The sequence below is a fragment of the Haemorhous mexicanus genome, chromosome 8 (genome assembly GCF_027477595.1).
Source record: "Haemorhous mexicanus isolate bHaeMex1 chromosome 8, bHaeMex1.pri, whole genome shotgun sequence".
NCBI lineage: Eukaryota > Metazoa > Chordata > Aves > Passeriformes > Fringillidae > Haemorhous > Haemorhous mexicanus.
The window spans coordinates 4,976,706-4,998,474 of record NC_082348.1 but is presented as its reverse complement, the minus strand read 5'-3'; the positions used below and the strand labels follow the sequence as shown (position 1 = coordinate 4,998,474).

Below are 21,769 nucleotides of genomic sequence, written 5' to 3'. Positions count from 1 at the left end.
GTTGCAAGAAGGTAATGTCTGTATTTAAATAACACAGGTAACTTAAGATTTTATTTCTAGACTGACCGTTTGGAAACTCGATGGGCAACAAAATGAGTCTGGAAGGAAGGCTGATGGGTTAAAAATACAGAGACACAGGATATGTTTCAGGTCACTACTTGGTCACAGATTATTTATTTTCCAAAAACTAATCACAACTTGCTAACATGTTTGAAGATATCCAGACACTACAACCATCCAAGCACTTTTAGAATCTGATCTTTAATTTTTTTCCCATGCATACAAAACTGAAACCTCCTAATGTCATAGGAAGTTTGTGAGGCTGTATAAATGAAAAACTCCTTCTGTAGATGCAGTGGAAAGGTGTGTAGTGGTACACAAGGTGGAAATCATCCTTCAGGCAGTCAGAGCTCCTTCCAGAAGGAAGGGACAGATCCAGACTTGGCTTGTGCCCTGCAGGAACATGGTTGAGCTGGGCTGGACAGGGAGAAAACCATTCCACCCAGGTGTCAAAGCCACTGCTAGGTACAACAGCACCCAGGACTAAGAAAATGCCATGGAAACTGTCATAGCAGGAACAAGCCTTTTCACACTTTCTCTAAAACCATCAGTTTCCCACTCAAGTTCTCAGTGATGACTGTGCCAGAAGAGAGCAGCTGCTGCTGAGCCAGAACAATTGGCATGTGCACAATATTTCCTATTTACTGTAAATACTAAAGGTAGAGTTTAACTCTGTAACATGATGCATTTCCAATTCCTTCAAACACAGCTGAAACTTCTTAGAAGGTTTGAGAACAAGGGGTTATTTCATTTATGAGAAGAATTTATGATTTTAACCCTACATACAATAAATTTTACATTATATTTACCTGCATGGAAGTCTATGCCCACAGCAAATGAAGCCCCAGATATGGGCATTAAAGCATCCATTTTATCATTTGGGTCAAGAGGAATTCCTCGAATTCCCTCATGGACAGAGTACATGAGAAATGATTCAATACCTAAGGGAAAGATTAAGCAGCCAATGAGAGCAAAGTGGAAACTTTTCAAATAACCAAGATCTGAGGAGATAACATACATTAGACATGATTTTCTACAAGTGCTCCACAGTTTTGCAGAGTGACAACTCCAGCTCTTTGAAAAGATATCCATGAGTCATTAGAGTGCATTTCTAATTAAATTACAAATGTGGTCCTATCAAGAGAAGGGAATCACTGTCCATGTCAAACATCACCTTACAATCAGGTAATTATTTCAATTTATTCAATTTCAGCAGAAATTAAAATTAAAATTTAAGAAAAAATTTGGCTTGAATTATGAGAAATTTAAGCATATTTTCAGTGCACACATTTGTGCTTTCTAAGCATGTTCAGCAAGAGATAATTTTAAAGAACTTGTGGAAAACAGGAGAGTAAATTGTCTTCTGAAGTACTGGTTTCACCTCACCTTAATTATGCACATTTCCTTTGCAGAGAGAGAGAATTACATAGATTTTATGATGCATTTTAAATGTCTGCTTTTGTGTTAGATTAATCAAATTCCAAATGCACCTATTTCTTTTAAGAAGGAATGAATTCTACAGTGTAGACTTCTTCTTACATAGTAATTCTTGGGAATTACTTAGTCCTAATTAATAGTCATAAATAATACTGAATTTATAAAACTATAAGACACCTTGACCATAAACTTGTTTTGCGTTGTTCAGGCAAAGAGTAAGACTTTGGCTGTGAGCTATGTTCTGACTTCTGCACACTAAAAAAAGAAAAAGATTTAAGGACAAAAATTGGTTTTATTTTATATTAAAAGCAATACAATAGGATGAGATACCCAACTATTCAGATACTTGTAGCCTGTAAAGATAAGTTATATGACCTGTTAAAGATAAGTTATATGACCTTGAACAACTATTTATGAATGATGGTTCATATGGTCTGCTTTTCTGTCTACATAAAAAAAAAAATAAAAAATCAGAGATACCACAGAAATTTATTTATTCAAATAATTTAATGCAAAGCTAAATTTAATTCTCTCCTAATCACAACAGACATTTCTCTGTTACTGCTTCAATCAAGCATATTAGGTATAGTTATTTAAGTGAAAATGACTGAATGAAGTTTATTTACTCATTGCAATGCTCCCCTGGAAGTTAAATTGGCCAAGATAAATGCTGAGAGCCCTTTTACCTTTGCAGGCCATGCGGTTCTTTTGGAGGTTGTAGCCTACTGTGCACACACAGGTTCTGGTGGTTTCTGATGTTGGCAAACAGAGCTGGGAGCATCCCCCATTGTTTAACTGACAGGAATTGCTGCCTATGACATGACAGGAGAAGAGACAAGAGAAACCAAAACTTGAGCAAGGCAACCCAGGCTAAAAAGTAACTGCTGTTGTCAATAAATTATTATTATTTCCAATTTTTGTTGTCAATAAATTATTATTATTTCCAATTTTTGTTCAGATAACCTATTTGGAAAATTGAGATATTATATCAATTCATATACCTTTCCATGCTTCACTCATGCATTCACTTCTGCATATTCATGCAGAATTGCAACCCCACTTTCCCCCCTGGAACATAAATAATTCTGTTTTCTGAAAAATCTGCCCATTTTAAATTAAAAGCACATGAAAAAAACCTGAACATTCTGTGCTGAGTTAATGATGAAATCTCACTGACTTTAGTGTATCTTAATCTAGCCCATGAACAAATCATTGGTTATATCCTATTCATTCATCAAATATTATAGTAGCCTTGTAATCTTCATGAACGAGCCATTTTTAGTATCTTCAAGATATACCCCAAAGTGATATCACAAATCCATGCTCCTGTCTGATTATTACAATATTTAAGTAATAGAAAATATATTTTAATAAGATTGATTACAGAAATTCTACACAGTAAACTAAGCACATCTCCAAAATTTGAAGCTTCCAGATGAAAAACTTAAATTCACTAAGATACACAAGGAATTAATTGATTACAAGTTATTATTTTCTTCACATTGGGAGAACCACATGACAAAAGATATTGTGCACCTCTAAAAATGGATTAAACATCCTTCAATGTGACTTACCTTGCTGTGCTGCCTTATCATACACTTTCATATGGACCACACCTGCAGTTTTGTTCCTCAGGACAGTTGGGTTTCTTCCATCTTTTTTGTTACAGGTGCCAATCTGAGCCAAGTTCTGGTCTGCCCACCAAAGCTTTTTATCTGTAAAATTTAGTTTCAGAAATTAGGAGGATCACTATCAAACTGTATGGGGTTGAGACCTAAGGTGAGAAAAAGCTTTTGAGGTTAATTCTGAGATCAGTTTTAAGGGAAATTGCCTAAAGAGGTTATAGAGAATATCTGAAGAAATTGTGTTATTAAGATTCTGCAGACATGAAAGCAGTTTTCACCAGTTAAACTTTTGCTGAGACAGCTGCTGATTTAAGGCTACCTGCATAGAAAAATACCTCATTTTTCATATTTATGTGGAAATTCTAGTGTTACCCTAGGGAAGAAATTAATTTCCACAAGTAAACAAAATTGCTCGAAACATTAAACTAAGTCTTTTATTAAAAAAAAGTTACAGTCAGTTACTGACAGTTACTGTCAGTTACAGAAATCCTGAAAAAATTGAAAAGCAGGCACTGCCTCCCAAAGTTTCAGAATTACAATTTTAACTGCTTTATTTCAAGCTCAGACTTCAGTGAACTAATGGCTGAAGACTGTAGCCAGCTCTGAGATTATCCCTGTCACAAGTCCTCACTCCTTGAGTCCACACAGATGAATGAAGAGATGGGCTCAGGGTTCTTAATTTCAGACTGAAAAGCTAATTACTGTAGAGTAACCAAAAGTAAAACCTTGAACTGAAAACCTTTAAACTTCAGGAGCACTGCCTTCCCAACAAATATTGTGTATTATCTTCACTTTTAGTTAATTCTCTTTTCAGTTAAAATAATTTTTGCCTACACTACAGTTTAATATTTAAATTACAGATTTATAGAGTCCCAGAGTTGAGTGACTTCTGATAGAAAGTGCAGATCTAAAAAATAATTTCCACTGTGATAACTGTAAAAAGTTATAGCACAAAATACAATATCCAGGAAAAATCGAAAACATTCTCTCCACAAGTAAGACCAGAATCTGTGGAATGAAAAATATTCTAAATATCAAGATTTGGAGACACAAATGGAACTCTCTATTTAGATCTGGATAAAACTTAAAGAAATCTTATAATTTTATGCATTGATTAGTCAGTCTATAATTGACTGATTCAAAACATCATCATGCAATAATGATCAATAACAGCAGCTTGCATCTAAAGACATTTTTATCAGAAAATCCTTAGAACACGAAGTGCCTGTGTTCAATTTTGATTATGTCAATTATAACAAAAAGGCACATGAAAGCTAAAAATGTGAAGGTGACTGTGAGCTATAATCCATATATGAAATATTGGGAATTTGAGTTAGTTTTTTTCCTGTTAGATAATGGCCCAAAATCATAAAGGTTAATTGAACTTTTTCAATGAAATATTTGTATGTGAGGAAGAGCTTTTGTTCCTCATATCCTCTTTGTGACCACAAATCAGAAAAGGCCATTAAATAATTTCGTTAATTCAATTAAATTAACCAAATTAAATGATGACTGGTGTTTTGTGCCTAGTAACATGAACTGACTGCTTTACACATCCAAACGGGTTTCTAAAAAATGAGTTGTTTTGTAAGACTAGGGTACAGGAAGAAAGCAAATTACATATGGATTTGGTGTTTTCATCTTTTATTTCAAGTAATCAAACTGGTTTAGTCATTTCTTTAGTATTTTGTGCAAAACCTCAACTTTGGCTATGGTTTCAACAACCTCCCAGACCTGTCCTTGGCTGACCTGCCGGTCTCCTTAGGAAAAGGAAGGAAACAAAAACTCCAAATAACCAACTTGAACTATTGTTTTACCAAGAGATGAACACATGCCATGTACTTAATCAAGGAGTTTAATTACCAGTGATTATCTACACCACAAATATTTTCATTTCTTCTGTTTGGGAGCCAAGTGCAGAGCCAAACCCATTTGTACACAAGCAGCTGAATGTTCCACCAGGCACCTCTTTTGTTTATTGAGGTACTCAATGAGACCACATCTGCTTCCATGCACAGTTAAGAGGGTCTAAACAATTTCCATCAGTGGTGTCAGACACATGAGATCCTGGAGTTGTTCTCTGGTGACAAAAATAACACTTCCTAAACTCATTACTAATCCTAAGGCACTCGGCTGTGACTGCAGAGGTTGAGGAGTCTCCTATACCCCTACACCAATATAAAGCACAAATCATAACAATTCACAAGTGAAGTAACACACTACTCTTCAAAATGATTACTTTTGCCTTCCACTTGCATTCTTGTTAATGTGAAACCTGGATAAACCTTTAAATAAAAGTGTAACTTACTGAATTAGTGTTTATTCTTCTCTTACGTAGAATGGTACACTATGATTTTTAGAAAGAGACAAGGATAGAGTAGGGGGATTTAAATGAGAAAGGTCATACAAATCCTGATCTAGTATGGTAAAAAATAAAAACAAAAGGTAAAAAAAAAAAAATCAAAAAGCCTCACCAATCTAAAAAAACCAAACCAGTATGTCTGAACAAAACAACTCACAAATCCTGAAGTACAGACACCTTGAGGTCCAACCTCTCATGACTACCAAAAACTTGCCAGTTATGCCCTAAAACCTAAGAAATAAATGTTTCAATTCTTTAGAAACTGCTAGGTGACCAACAAACACCACTGCAGTCTCAAATAAAGAAAAAAAAACCCAAACCAAAACAATTACATGTCTATTTTTGATCATAATTCTAAGTTAAATTTGGACTATTTCTCTCTGCATTATTAATATTCTGTCAGTAGACAACTCATTTGTGATGTCTAGTATTCAAGATTAACTAATAATTTCTATATTCACTTTAAAATATAGTAGATAGTTTTATAAAAAACCCACTTCAGCGTTAAGACAACTTGCTTTCACACATGAGGGAAGAAAAATGCTGGTTTGGACCTTTCAGCATCAAACTAAAGTGATTTATTTGCATGATTATGCTAACAAGAATGTTGCTCCATCACTAATTACAATCTTGATGCTGAAACTAGGTTATAATATATATTAAAATTGTTGTATTTATCCATTCTGTTGGATAATTAGCATTAAGCACAGCAACATATTGGGAAACAGCAACTTCAGATGCCAAAAATTGCTACCCTGGCTTTGTGGACAGTCCTTTGGAGACTTCAAGTAGTACTCTGAATGCAAATTTTGATGGGCCATTAGTTTTCATTAATGGTGGTTTGAGTATTTATGGAAGACAACTATGTACTGCACTTAGAGCTGGGCAAACTGCCTAGATATATTTCATATATTAATGCTAACATAATGAATGGTGTTATGGCAATTAGAAGACTGATGACTTGGAAAATTAAGGTGTATGTGTTTGAACTCCCCTGATCTGAGCAGCCCCTTTCACTTTGCAAACAGATCCAGCAAAGTCACAGCATCTGAGCTACTAAGGAAGCATTCTGGTGTTAGTTTTGAAACTTTATTTAGGGTGAAACAAAAATCAAATGACCAATAAATCATCTAATGCACAATGAAAGTAAACAGGAGCATGAATATATTTTGGTACTATTAACCTACATCTTCTGTCTAAAATGAAATACTATAATTGTTACTTTCTGTTTTGATGGCTTGAAAACACAACTTGATGGCTATGTTTATATAAGCTTTTTGTTCAAAAAATGTTCTTCTAATATCTGCATGCCCATTGAAAAGCTATTATGTATATTTGATTTTGTTGTATTGCTGATTGAATTTTTTAACATAAACTTCAACAGAAATAGCACTTACACATAAAATCATTCACTACATAGAGTTACTCTATTTTATACTAAAAAAAGACCAAATGCTCAACAAATTATATCCTCATTATACAATCTACATTATATTCCTATTTTGCAGAGACATGAGCTGAATGTTGTGGTTTTGTGTCAATTGTATTTCTGCGAGGAACTCATACAAAATCCAACCAAATGCCTCCACCAAAACTGCTGACAGAAGCCTTCAGCATCCCTTTCTTCCCAGCTACAGACTTACAATAACTAATCAATACTTTTCTAGTCTCTCATTCAGAGTCATTTGTCATTCAAGAAACAACCCACCAGTTTGGAAACACGTCAGATACTGCTGCGAGCTGCTCTGCAACTCAGATGGTGTGAAGGAATGACTCTGCTCCCCAGTCCAGAAATACAGCTCTCACATCAAGGGAAAATTTCCAACCAATTTCAATAACAGTCAAGGAACCGTTTTCACTAAGTAACTTGGAAGGCAGGAAAGGAGACTTTAAGCAGAATTCCAAATATATCTTTATCATTTGATCCCACTGAAAACACTGGCTACCAGGAAAATGGCTAAAATCAAATATTGAATGGTAGATTAAACTCAAACTTTAAGACAAATATAGAAAGTATTTTATTATTGTTCAAAAGAATTTTGCTGTACTGTATAAGACATTCAGAGATTCTTTCACGTGGAACATGCTGAATTTCAGAACAGGGGATCTATTGGATATCAACTTTTAAATTGTGCCAGCAGCAGGTGTTGAAAATTATGTAGGGCACAGGGTGCTGTGAATCAGATAAGCTTCTAAATTACTAAAAAAATCAGCAGAGGTCTTTGAAGAAAATAAAATGTCAAGTTTACATAGTAAAGAAGTAAATTGCTATGACCCAATGCAAGACAATAACCAGTGGGAGGTACTAGAAAAAGCTTTCATGTGGTTTTGACTGATAGATTAATTAAAAATGGCTGATGTTCACTACACAGACATCTTGCACAGTGAATATGGATTTGAAGAAAAAGTGGTAAGAGTGGGAAAGCATGTAGGACTTCATAGATTTACAGCAACTTTTTTGTAATACAGAATGGTAACAGCAAACTGGTTTTTTTTTTTGGTATGGTTAAAGGCATGGAAAAATAGCCATTTTGTACATATCAAATGGAATATTATTTTCATCCCATAAAAACAGGATGAAAATAATATTCCATTTGATATGTACACATTCAAAAAAAATAGCAAAAGCAGGCACCAAAGGACTAGGAATTTTGCTCAGCATATTGAAAAAGAAAGATGACTGACACTGCTGAGTAGAAAACCAATAAATGAAAGACCCAACATACAGAAAGATGTGAATTATATATTGTTTCCATTCCCCTCAAGGATAAACCTGACAGTTACCTTGGCACCAACTTGTTTGCTAACATTATTTTTTATGTCTTATCATTACCTTCTATAAGGTTCCACTAAAGAATGCAGTAGTAGAAAATGTTAAACAGAGCCTGGAAAGGACTAAACAACAGCAAACATCTGAAACAGAAGTGGCAACTTCCAAATGGTTTCCAACAGCTAAACTGCAATGCTAAAATAGAGGAATTGGAAGCAATAAAAACCATGTGGAGATTGAGGGGTCGTGCTAAAGGAGAATCCTCATTGCTGGTGAAGCTCTGAGCCACTCCATAAATTGTATTACAAAGCAAACCAAAACTTTACTGACTTCCCTGGCAGTGTCTATTGAGTTCAAATCACAGAACACAGCCATGGAGGGCCTAACTGCTTCTCTTTCCCAATACTGAAACTAAGAATCAAAGATCAAGAAACCTGAGCTTTTAGAACAGCACAGAGATCACCAAGACAAACTGAAGAAGTCTTGGTTGGGCCAAGCCTCTCCCAGACATTGCTTTTTTTTATAGCTCTGTAAAATCTTCTGGATACAGCAAAAGCCACTGGGAACTGTCAGATCTGTGAGTTTTCTGTGCAGAATTCTGTCCAGACACGGGATGGAAGGCATTAGCCCTTGACACAGGCTGTGGGATTCTCTTTGGGTGTCTCACAAGGAGACTGATGGCTGGAGAAGATGCTTCCCAAACAGCTAAAGAATTTTTCAAAAATCAACAGCTGAGGTGCTTGAAGAGACATCACTGGTATAGTAAATTTATTAGAGACTCAATTTTTCTGAAGATCCTTCCTCCTTCAGAGCACCTAGCCTTGGCAGGGAATGGGTGCATGGCAACCAGGGCTACCTCAGGCCACATCACCCTCCCCCTCAATCCACTGAGGCTCCCTCCACTGTGTCCTTGTTTCAGCTCCTCAGTCCAGTAAAGGTCCTGGTGATCAATGAGTGACCAACTCTGTGACCTGGTGACACAACTGTACACAGGCAGTTTCAAAACACCAAACTCCAACTCCTTTTTCTGCTCAGTGGAAACATAACCCAACAATATGACAAGATCCTATAGTAAAATATATTAACAAAGAAAATTAACTGTCCAAGACACTGATTTTATCTGGGAAGACACTAAATGCAAAAGACAGAATAATGCAAAAGAAAACTGAAGAATACAGAACTCTCCAGCAATGAGCAGAAATTAAATTCTACAAAGCAGTTAAGGGATTGGGCACAGGTATCATCTCTCTCTTCAGTCACTGGTGAATTCAAATGGTACAAAAAAAGATGGCTCAGTGTATTCACAGAGGAGAAGTACTTCATTCATGCTTTATTGTGTTTACTGTGTTTTTACATACAAGCAATCAAGAAAATTTAGGAATGGGAGCAAAAATGATGCAATAAACATTGCAATTACTGTGATTCACCTGCTTAAACCTCTGATTAAACTTGTAGACAAGCAGATCAGCAGGAGTAGTAAATTTTCATACACTCACATTAAATCTTTCATTGGAACAAATAAGTCATTCTTCTTCACTTATATACTATTAGTTATGACCATTTATCAATTAGATAAACTCTTATCTTGCTTCATATGGCACTGGATTTTCTGTTCTGGCCCAATTTACATGCACAAAGGCCTGCTTGTAAGAAGCTGATGCACATCCACTCACTGTTTAGGAGAATAAATGGCATTTATATTACCACAGTGTGTTCCACAACATGGAAACTTACAGGAGAAATGAATGAAGGAACTTTGCATGTTTTTCAATCAACACATGCAATCCTGCTGATAAAATTGTACGTGCTTTTACTTTTCTCCAGCAGATTTTTATAGGGAATCCCACTGCAACACCAAGATGCAGTTTAGCACAACTCTAAAACCCCAAAACAAAACAAACAGAAAGCCCCAAACTCTTTGTAAATTCTGTTCACCATTTTTGAGGAGAGAGAACTGTTACCACTCATAAAAACCAAGCATCCCAAACTCTGAATATTAGAGGTACATGTGATAAAATCTACACAGCAGATATTCTTCCATCTCCAGAGGTGCAAAAATTCATCTACTTTCATGCACTCTTTACATGGCAGCTATAAACTCTTTATTCCCTGTCCCAGAGGGATCCTCACTGCTGTAGCTTCTGTGCATGGCAGGTGAAGACCTGGCACCACCACCAGCTCAGTATGAACAAACAAAACACATTTTACACCTCCTAGTAAAGACTTCCAACAGCTCCCCAGAGTAAGGGTCATTTATTCAGTCTACTTCCAGTCACAATCCAGTCAGTGAAAAACAATTTGTCCAAATTAACATTCATGATTCCTTCTGACACCAAACCTGCTCGTGGTTATGAATGCACACATGAAAGCTTAACAGGTCCAACAGATACTGACAGCATTTAGAGTTCAGTGCTGGCCAAATGGGTAAATCTAATTGAGTAATCACCACTTTAAATATGACATAATTTACACTGTGTGTATAAAAAGTCATTTAATCTTATTTAATTTTCACTAGCACATCATCTATATGTACATAATTATTATTTAATTAATCCATCAAATAAAATATTTCATAATAAGACATATTAAAAATGGGAAAATAGTAAAAAATAGAAAACCTAGCAGTGATTAAAATATCAAAATATAAGGAAACAAAAATTATAATAAATATACAAATTAATAAGAAATATAAAAATATTTTGTAAAATGAGTGGCAGTTGATAACCCACTCATTCCAATAAAAGTCTGTTTATCAACTGAACTTTGTTTTGGAATATCCAAGATAAATACAAGTGATTTTTAAGTGAACCAGAATAGAGGTCATTAATTTACAGGAAATATGGAAAGCTCTAGTCATCTCTAAAAAAGCAGAAGCATAAATGTAAATTCTGACTCAACCTGTAATTTCTTACTACACTCTATCCCAGCTACAACAAGGACAAAGAGCTGAAGGTGCATATGAGAAAAAGTCCATTTGAAGCAATATTTTTATAATATTCTATGATCAGCAATTAGCTGATTTTTTTTAGGAATTTTTCCTTATGCTACTGTTCTTTTGATTTTTCTGATAGATGTTTGTGAACTTTCTAAACATTTCTCATTTATGAAGTGTAACAAATAGAATATTTTTCTTTCAATCAATTTAACACATGGAACATGAGCAGACATCTGAAAATCCAATCCTCAATTGTCAATTCATAACCCAAAGAAGTGTTCCCAAAGTGCCAGGCAATCCAACAAACTAGGAATATTCTGAACTAAGTAGGAGGAATTGAGCAGAGGAAACATGTCATGGATAATTCTGTGTGATAAACATGCAACAGCTCCTTCCCCTTTCAAAATTCTTTACATGTGACTATGGTAAATATAAGCCATCAATTTGTTGCCTTCATTCCTATATATATATATATATATATATATATATATATATATATGCAAATCTACTTTTAGAAATATCCTTGTAATTGTAATAGAAATTGCAAACTGTTCAACTGAACATAAAGAACTTTTCATGGACAACACAGTCTGACTTGTGAATGCACTGTATCTATTATTTACATAAAACCAACAATAACTTCCCTAAGCTTCTTACATTTCATTATTAATTAGCTTTGAATAATTAAAAAATATATTATCACTGGACTTACCCATAATGGTTAAAGCTGTGGCTTTTGTTAAGTCTTCTTTCATTGATTCAATTATTTCCAGATTACCACCATCCAAATTGCATCTACTTATGGTTCCATTTCCTGAACTGATCCAGTAAAGCTTGTTCTCCCCATAATCTATTGATAAACCTGTAATTACACATACAACTTTAATTGTGGCTTTAATGGGTTATATACATGTATGGTTAAACTGTTTTCATTATGAAAGTACATTTAAGAAATAAAAGATATATATAAAATATAATATATACACACACAATTATATTATTTAGTCACTCATCTACTTACACTTAAAAAAAATAAAAATTGAGAAAACTGAACTTGGTCATTTCCAATGAAAAAAACCAGGCTTTTGGAAAGATTAGTGCCTTTTATTTCTTTCAGCAGTTACCAAAACCAGTGACTGACTGATGAAAGAGCATTATCTGGCAATGAAGAATTACTTGAATAAGCTGGGGTCCTGAGCAAGGTTATTAACAACTTGTAAATGCAAACCAGAAGCCATCATTTATATTTTAAAATTATGAATACACAGAGAAGCGGTAAACAAGGTACTTTTTGTGATTCAGAACTATAAAAATTCTGTTCTCTCCCCGCTTAGGATGATGAAATACCAAAATCTAATCCAAACTCCTGATAAATTTATAGTATTACTTTTCATTTTGATTCATAGTGAACTGACCTCATAATCAGTTCCTTGGAGCTTGAAGCAAGAGAACTGTCAACAAAAAGATACTTGCAAAATAAGCTACTAAATGAATAAAGTATAGAGTTTTCTGAAAGTAAGGGCAAAGAACTAGGAGATAATGTATTTCAGACTTCTGTAATCCTTTAAAAATGCTCAAGAAGTGGTAGCAGGAGATTTTCCACAGTGAAATATTCTTGGCATGGTAACAATACCCGCCATAACAATTTGCTTCAGTGCTCCAGCTTTCCCAGAACTCATGCTAAGTATCCAGCAGCAAGTTGCCAAAAACCAGTGTCTTTCACTGCATGGGTCGAGCTCTGGATATGGCACTGAGGTCTTTTCCATCCTGGGGAAAGCTGTTTTGGAAACCCTGACAGCAGAGAGCAGTGCCATGAGCTGCAGCCCTTACAGCTGCCATTGTGTCACTTCTCCATGAACACTTGACACAGCAGGCCAAGAGGTGTCTGCTCTCTGAGCTTCTAGAAACACCTTTCCAATCCCTTTGCAGGGACTGATATTTCCTTCCCCTTCTCTGCAAGGGAATCACCCAGGAGGAAACATCACATGCTGGGGGGAGGGTCTGGGGCAGTGCCTTCAGGAGGGACTCATCTCACAGTGTCACAGCCTCACGTTTGCACAAGCAGCTTCCCTCCGAGCACAGAGCACCAGGGATCCTGGACACAGGCACAGCACAGGCACCTCCCAGCACAGGGAACTTCTCTGGGAATATCAGGGTGGGTTTATACACCAGCAGGAAGGTTCCCCTGCTCTGAGATGCGCAGCTCTTGGGATCTGCCACAGCTCCTGCCCATGAGCTGCTGCCCACAGATTGCCCCCAGATGGGATCTGTTGGTGAGGCACTGCCAGTGCCAGCTGAGCAGCAATTACAGTCCTGTCCTGTCTGGTTTTATACTTCAGATATCCAGCTGGTGCTTCTTCACACAGGCTTTCCAACTACACAGCAGCAATTGATATGAAAAACATTCCTGGCTCCTACACAAGTCTACCATGTTATTGTCCCCCAAATACTTTCCACCTATTACCAACCTTTGCAAAAACACATTATTTCTAATGTAGGCAGAGCATTTTTGAATAGATTTTTTTTCAGGATTTGTCCTGCTTTACTAATGGAAACAAGTGGTTTATTTGCCATAAGCCTTACAGATATTCATGATGAATTCAAGTGTAGGTTACTGGCTTAAACCTTATGAGATGCTAAAGTCAATCTGACCATGAAGATTGGGCAATAAGTCTCTCTGGGAATTCAAATGAGCAAATGATTTGCCCAACAAAGTATCAAATTAATTATGAATTCTGAATTCCTAAGAATACAGATTGTTGGTACTCCAATGACCAGTTCTTTTATCAACAAATATACGTGTTAGCACTGGAGACTTTTAGAACTGCAGAATGCACCAGCAAACCATAACTAGTTTGTACTAGTTAAGATAAAAATAAATGACACCATTTGTCTTCCTAAGAGTTATCAGTTCCCAAAATTTCCAAACTAAAAATACTCTTGGTAATAATAGAAAATACTGTAAATGAAAAATTGTCTCCTTGTTTTGATGGAACTCAAAAAGGAAAAATAAATCCATCAGCTTAATTCAGGTCACAGGTTGGAAAACTCCCTCATTTTTCAAATTCTGAAATTTTGCCTCAAGAACACCCCATCAATTTCCAGGATATCCAACTATAATAAAACAGATATTTGTCTTTTTCAGCAAACTACCTGAGAACTCCCCAAACACTCAAAATTAGCACTGCATGAATTAGAGCTTCACTTAAGGAAAAAACCAGTTTTCTCAGAGAACAAATGGAATATTAAATTAAGGTTTTAAGACTGCTACTTTCTAAATCTTTAGAAGGATTTCGTTGTTCTTAGCATGGGACTGTATTTTGCTAATGGTAAAAAACCATTTAAACCATTGAAACTGGCATTTTGAATATATTTTAATTCAGAGTTTGATACTGGAAACCCTAAGCATTTCAATTTAGGGCCTTGTAACCTCTGATCACAAAATATTCAGTGCAAAGTTTTGCCCACAGCTGTCCTTAATATTGTTCTAATGTTATTTAAAGTGTTTTTTCTTCACCTTAAAATTAGTGGGTTTGCCACTCTTTTCTCTCCAGATAAAAAGGTAATTGTCTCTTCAAGTGGATAGACAGATAATCTTATCAACAGTAAAACAGTTATCAAGTATTTTCTGCAAAATTCATTGAATGTAGGCTGTAAAATGCATGTCATGTTGCTCTTATGTCAAATTTATTGAATTCTTTAAATCACTTTCACTTCTTCAGGCTTAATGCATTTAGTTGTAAAAAAATAAATGCTTTTAAATCACTTTATTGGTGGGCCATTAATAAGGCAGCAACAATTGACATAACCACTTTAACTCCATAAAAAATGAAATTATCTACCAAAAGAGATGTAAAAAAAAAATACCCAAAAAATGCACATGGAAAGAATTTGGTTTTCTTTTTTAAGTGCCATAATTTATCATCAGCTATGTGAATCCTCAAATACTAAAACTGAGGCTGTCATGATTTGAAATTCATGCTTCAACTGTTGCATTTTCCTCTGTGTGAAACGTTAAGGGCCAGTTTATCTTTTGATTATGCAGTTGAGATTCTGGTGAGGAAGGATCCACATTTGCAGTCAAAGTATTCTCTCACAAATATCCATGACTTATTAAAACCCTGACCTCCACATTTTTGCAGCCATGATACAAAAATTGAGAAATACAGATGGGCTCTCCTTCAGTCTACTGTAGTCCTAGAAGTCAATAATACTCCACTAAATCTACAATGGGTTTCAGGTAGAATGGGCTAAAAGAAGCTTAAATTATGAAACACAACAGTAACACAAGTGTTCATTTCTCTATGTCTGTTCTTATCACTGTAGATGAAAAACCTCATTCTACATTTAAATAGGAGTTCAAGAAAATGTCCATAATAAATCACTCTCAGTTAAAAAACAAACAGGAAAAAAGGTATTTACCAACAGGATCTTTTTGGTTCTGAAAGAGTATTTTGCTGTTGCTGCCGTCCATGTTTGCCATGTTGATTGTGTTGCCATCCGTCCAGTACAGCTTCCTGAAGAGGAGAATTTACATATTTACAATATTGCTTTGTGCACACAGTGCCACTAATGAGCCAGCAGTGAAAACACTCATCAGCTTAGGAGACAAAGTGCAAAACAACTAATAGTCACATGATTTAATCAGCAGCTTTCTAAAGGAAGTATCCAGTCAAGATATTTTCAGTAAAATCTTTAAAATTTGTGCTTTTAAGTTCAAAAGAAAACAGAATGGCCCAACTTCAAACATAAATGAAGAGCCACCTTCTGATGAGCTTTACTGCAGTTTATTCATCACAACCATGGACACCTTACCCTTTTACTGGGTGAACTGCAAGACACTGGGGTTTGTCAATTCCATGGATGATTGAGGTTTTCAAGGAACCATCCAAATGTGCCACGTTAATTTGTGTTTCATCAAATTCTGAGCTAATCCAATATAAGTTCCGGGATATCCAATCCACTGCAAGACCTCTGATACTCTGAATATCTGCAAAAAGGGAAAGCAGTTTGTTTGATTTTCTTTCTGGATTGTTGTCAGTGTTTGGGATTAAAAAAACCCCAATTTATTCTACAGTTTGTTAACAATGCTGTGCAATCTTCTATTCAGATGGGTTTATTAACTAGTTGCCAAGAATTAATAATTTTGATTTTTCTTCCTGGGCCTGATACACTAACAATAAGAACATGAAAATCACACTGAATATTCACAGTATGAAACCTATTATCCCAAAAAATTAATCAGAGCTGCTGAACTTCTGCATTGTGTTTTTCTACTTCAGAAAGTGTTTGTTGCTCAATGGCATTCTAAAACAATGCTATGCTGAAATTGAAAAGCCTCCTTCCTTCTTCAGCTCCACAAAGGCTCAGTGCAGAGGATCTGGATTAAAACCACTGGTCTAGAGCATAGTTCTGTAGCTCCTAAGTACTTGTGTCACTGGAGAAATTTACAGGTTTTACTTTTGAAGGTTTTGAAGACTTCAGGTTACTCCCCTGCCTTCTTCGATATGGCAAAACATCATCAGCCAATGGGAAGCAGGGAATGAATTCTTTACTTTGCTTTCTTGCTGTTCATAGCTTTTACTTTTCAAATTAAGTTGTTTTTTACAAGATACACAAGACTTTTCTCACTTTTACCCTTCTGATTCTCTTCCCCATGAAGGAGCAGCTGAGGGGGGCTGAGGGTTACAGCACCATTATTTCCTGAGGTAGCAAAACAGGAATATGATAAGACTGATTTGGTAACTTGATGGTCTTCCTTAGCAAGGTATTTGAATAAATGTCAGTCTGTGTTAAAGTCTGCCTGAAATACTGGGTGTAAAGTCACTACTCCATCTCTAGGTACCAACACACCCCCTGCCCTGAGTTAATAGTGGTTGGCATCTTTGTGGAGAAGGGAACAGGCCAAGGGTGATTCAATGATTCATTATAGTTCATCATTTATACACATCTCCTGTCAGCTCAACATGGTAATTTGCCCTGACAGGATTATTGCCCTTGACAGAGTGACCTGGAAGTGGCTGAGGACTGCTTTGCACGTCCATAAGGATGAGCAGTGATTGGGCATTAGGAGGTTTGCCAACATCACAGAATGCAATGAAGGACACCAAACACACAGTCCTTGACCCATTTTAAATTGCTCCCCTGCCCTTCTGGTTTTTTTTGGGTATTTTTTTTTTTTGCTTGTAGGATAGAAAATAATAATTTTATACTCTTAAAAAGATTAAAGTATGACTTGGCATCTTTGTGACACTGGCATAAGACTTCACCCAACGAGAAGCCCAGCAGGACGTGCTTACAAAGCTTCTTATGTTCTTATAAGAAGTATAAAAACACAACTGTAAGCAAATGAGATAGTTTACACATAATAAATAGTCTTTACAATGTCTTGATGTGCCAGAACATTGTAATTTTCCCAAACTTATTACACAAAAGTTAAATCTGGAACAAAAGAAACCCCAAAAAACAAATCAAACCAAACCAAACCACAAAAAAACTCTACAACAGGAGCTACCATAATAAAAGGAATATGAAAGAATAGTATATTTCTTTTGGTTTACACTAAGCTCCTTGACAAGTTCAGTGGTTTTTCTAAAACAAACAACTTTTTTCTTCTACTACTTTCTGGAAAAAAGCAAGCAACAAGTCCCTCTGCTGGGTACCTGAATACCTGATATAAAGATCTCCAGGAGGAATTCTAAGCCTTGTTCTCTTTACTGGGACTGAAAAACATATCTGATTGTTAATAAAGTTGTCTTTGAAATAGAAGGGGAAAAGAAAAAGTAGCTATGCAAAATAAATTAATTCACAGTCTACAAAATGGGGAAATTGCCATATTTGTCCAAACATTTCCCAAAATATGCTAACACAGAAGTAATTTCTTCTAAAATGACACAAGGGGCAGAGCTTGAACTATTTAGTTTCTCAAGTCCCCAGATAATCAACTATATGGTTTATTTGCTCTCCAAGTCAGAAAAGGTCTGATCTTACACAACTGAGCTATTTCTTTTCTCCTCTTCCCCACCAAACATTCACTTAACTGTTGGGGAACCAGAGTTAGCAAAATTTACTTTCACATGGTCAGTTTTTCCTATTTTCATGCAGGTAGGCTCATCACAAAATAGAACAAGTGCTACCAGGAGAGGAGCTGACAGTGGTTGGAAACAAAAACCAAATGTTACCAAGGACAAAAAATGGTTTTCACTTCAGTACCAGGGCTACTGAAATAGAGTTGAAGCAATCAGATATAGACTTTATATTCATTAAGTTTCTGTGCTTATGTTCATATTCTGCACAGAAAAAAAACACATTACACCAGTATCACCAAAATTACCAGGCTGCCATGTTGTGGTTTCACCAATGGTCCCAAAGCTGAGAGATCTACATGGACTGGAAAGAGAAAATAACCCTGACAGAGCCAATTTCATTGCTAGGTCAACATAGGACACAGGAAATTCCTCAGAGCAAAGCTATGTCAGGATACTGTGCTTCTCCTGCTTTTTATCTTTATTCTTTCTGCCTTCAAGACATTAGCTTCCTTTTTTTACTACGCATTTCAATCTTGCACAAAATCAATGCAAAATTACATCCCAATTTGTTTACATAAAATTGAATTATCAATCAATAAAGTGAACTAGTATCCTAAAGAAAATTCTGCTTGCTTATTGTTTAGATCAATTATCCAATACCAGGGCAAGTTACACATATCAACAACCTGCATGCTCCTATTTTAGCATGCTCATTTACCTAGAAGGAATTATTTTTACTTCAATGCTGTGCTGTTTACCTCTTGAAATGATGGTTTCTAAGCCAGTCCCGTTGATGAAGGCACGTTTGATGGTCTGGGTTTTCACATCAGTCCAGTATAAACGTTCCTCAACAGCATCAAAATCTATGACTGTCACATCATCAATGTCAGGAACAGTGAAGGCTGTGATGAAGTTGAAATATGGGTTCTCTATGTCCACCCCTCTTATTTCTGAACGCCTTGCATAAAGAAGAAACTTCTTTCTTTCTGTTAGAAAAAGGCAAAACGTCATTCCTCATCCTCTTCACAACATCTCTAACAGAAATCAAAGTCATTCATTTGAGAGCACTTTACAAATGTGTAGATGACATTTATAAATGTGATTAAACATCTCCAGAAAACCTGCAGCCTAGTGACACTTGAGAAATAACGTTACAGAGCATAAAAAGCACTGAAAAAATATAAGAATTCTCTATGTTGGACATTGTTACCACACCTCTAAATTAATATGGTCTTATGAGTGTGAAAGAAAAAAATGTTGAAAATGTTATTTTAAATATTTCACCCTCTTTAGTCCACTCAAACAAATCCTGCTTCACCTGCACGTTCTAAGAGAGTTTAACATTTGGTATCTCAGGGTATCAGATTCACTGTAAAAGGGAAGTTTTGCAAACAGCAAATGTGTGTGTGTGAAAAGCAAACAGCTGGACCAAAAAGGGCAAATTGGTTGTTTTAATTTACACCTCCACTAGTGAAAAAAGGATGATGAATTAAAGGCAAAGCAGAGCTCTCTTTTTAATCTCAAAACTCTGGATGGCTGGAGCAAGCACCTGCAAATGAACAGTAAAATTAACTTTTTTTTCCCTGCAATATCCCTGACATGCCAAAATATTATTTTCTTTTCTATTTCTTTATTGTTATTAATCAACAGTAAAAAGGATAATTCAGTACAAGGTTTTATAGATAATACACACAGTTATTTGACATTTCAAGGGCTTTTAGAGCTTAAAAGTGTGTATTGTAGTTTTTTTATAAAACTTCCCTGCAAGGATGCACTTCTAATATTTACTCTTTGTTTTTTAATCCTTGAAAATGAAACTAAGACAACTCCAGAGCAGGTAGAGATTTAAGGTATTAAGCATCTTTTTGTTATTCAGCTTACCTGACTCAGAATGTTGGGAGGAGGCAGGTTTCAGTATAAAGCTTTCTGGTATGCAGAGATAAATTTTATGAACACATCACACACACCAGCAGCACAAAGGAGCAGCTGTGGCAGCAAATATCAAAGCACCACAGACCTCAACTGTTAGAATAAGTCATTGATTCTCAAAAAGCAGCTTCTCCTTTAAAACACACCATTAAAAAGCACTGTACAGATTTTATTTTTAACATTAATTTGCCCATTGATTCTAAAATCAATGCAATTGCCAGGCTGGGGCAGGAAAACTTACCATAACATGTCTTTTTGTCTGAAGACAGTTTCATCAGGTGTGGACAGGCACAGGCAGCACTTCTGTTGTGATTGATCAGGCACATGTGAGAGCAGGGACCCCTGCCCTCGTTAGCAGCACATGGGTTGGCAGCTAAAACAGAACCATTGGAACACACGACATGTAAAAACACTTGTTAGAAGTCAGGGTTTGCCAAACAGCTGAGGGAAGGTAAAAATTCTGTCTGAAGACAAACCCAGTCTAAGCAACTTACTGAGCCTGTGCTCTAATAATTTCTTATAGGCTAATATTCAACTTATAGGCAAATATGCAACTCTAGTCCAAGAAAATATCTATATATTAAATATATAAAATATCTATATATAGATATAGATATATTAAATATATTTGCCCCATAGCAATACCTTCAGATATATCTATATATACATACATATTTAAGTTTTGCTTTTTAACACAACCAAAGTTTATAATTATAATTTTAGGAAGCCACTGGATATAATTTTCCAAGGAAGATAATAATTTTGCAGCCTTTTCATAAGATTTAAATCTAATCAAAACACATGAGGTTAAAAAAATGTCAATATGATGTGGACCTGGAAAACAGATTTAATTGTGTGAAAGCAATAGTCAAAGCTTAGATTAGGAGATGAACTATGGTAAATTCAATTTTCTTCTCAATTTGATTTCCTTACTAGAATATTAGTTGGAAATCTAACACAGAAAGAGAATCTGAAAGGGGAAAAAAAACCAAAAAACCAACAAAAACATAGCAAAGTATTTCTGCTTTCTCAGAGGAAACCTCTCCTAGGTGTAGGTTTTCACAAGTTGCCTCCTAAAGCTCACTGATTGAATAAGATGTGCTAAAATTGCTGTAAAGAGCAGGAAGAAAGCTGAGCAGAGAGGAGCCCCTTAGCCTTATAAAACCTGGGAATGGTTCTTATCTTCATTCCTTGTTACAAACCCCAAAGCTCCAGAGCACTGCTGAAGAGACATTTCAAGCATAAACAGAAGTAATGTTGAGTCTTCCTTTTGTAAGAAAAATAAAACTTTGAAAATTAACATTGATGAAAAGGGAAGTGGGATTGACTGACTCAAAGACAAACTTATAATTAACAAAACCAATTAGTGTAGAATATATTGCTCTAACACTGAGCTAGGCTGCAGTACAAGTAATTAGATAACCACAGCAGTCTAATGTATGAATTTCCTTAAAAAATAAATTTAGCTCAAACTCAAGCACTACAATTTAAAGACAAAATTTACTTCTTTGAACCATTTTTTTTTTTCACCACTGCATGCTTCCTTAAATTTATCCAGCAGTTCCTGAATCCTTTAACTACTTACTTGTCTAACCTGTACTGTGGGAAGAAAGAAACTTTCAA

The 21,769-nt window shown here is 35.6% G+C and overlaps 1 protein-coding gene across 1 annotated transcript in view; it reads right to left on the bottom strand.

The window, feature by feature from the left end:
- LRP1B (LDL receptor related protein 1B) overlaps positions 1–21,769 on the bottom strand; it is a 477,945-nt gene that overhangs the window by 151,637 nt on the left and 304,539 nt on the right. Inside the window, exons 28-35 of the mRNA XM_059852348.1 lie at positions 20,388–20,519; positions 18,976–19,203; positions 16,005–16,179; positions 15,612–15,706; positions 11,902–12,051; positions 3,072–3,212; positions 2,184–2,309; positions 870–1,001 (exon numbers count right to left, since the gene is read on the bottom strand). Of these exons, the coding sequence (XP_059708331.1) occupies positions 870–1,001; positions 2,184–2,309; positions 3,072–3,212; positions 11,902–12,051; positions 15,612–15,706; positions 16,005–16,179; positions 18,976–19,203; positions 20,388–20,519 (1,179 nt within the window). The remainder of the gene's footprint in view (positions 1–869; positions 1,002–2,183; positions 2,310–3,071; positions 3,213–11,901; positions 12,052–15,611; positions 15,707–16,004; positions 16,180–18,975; positions 19,204–20,387; positions 20,520–21,769) is intronic.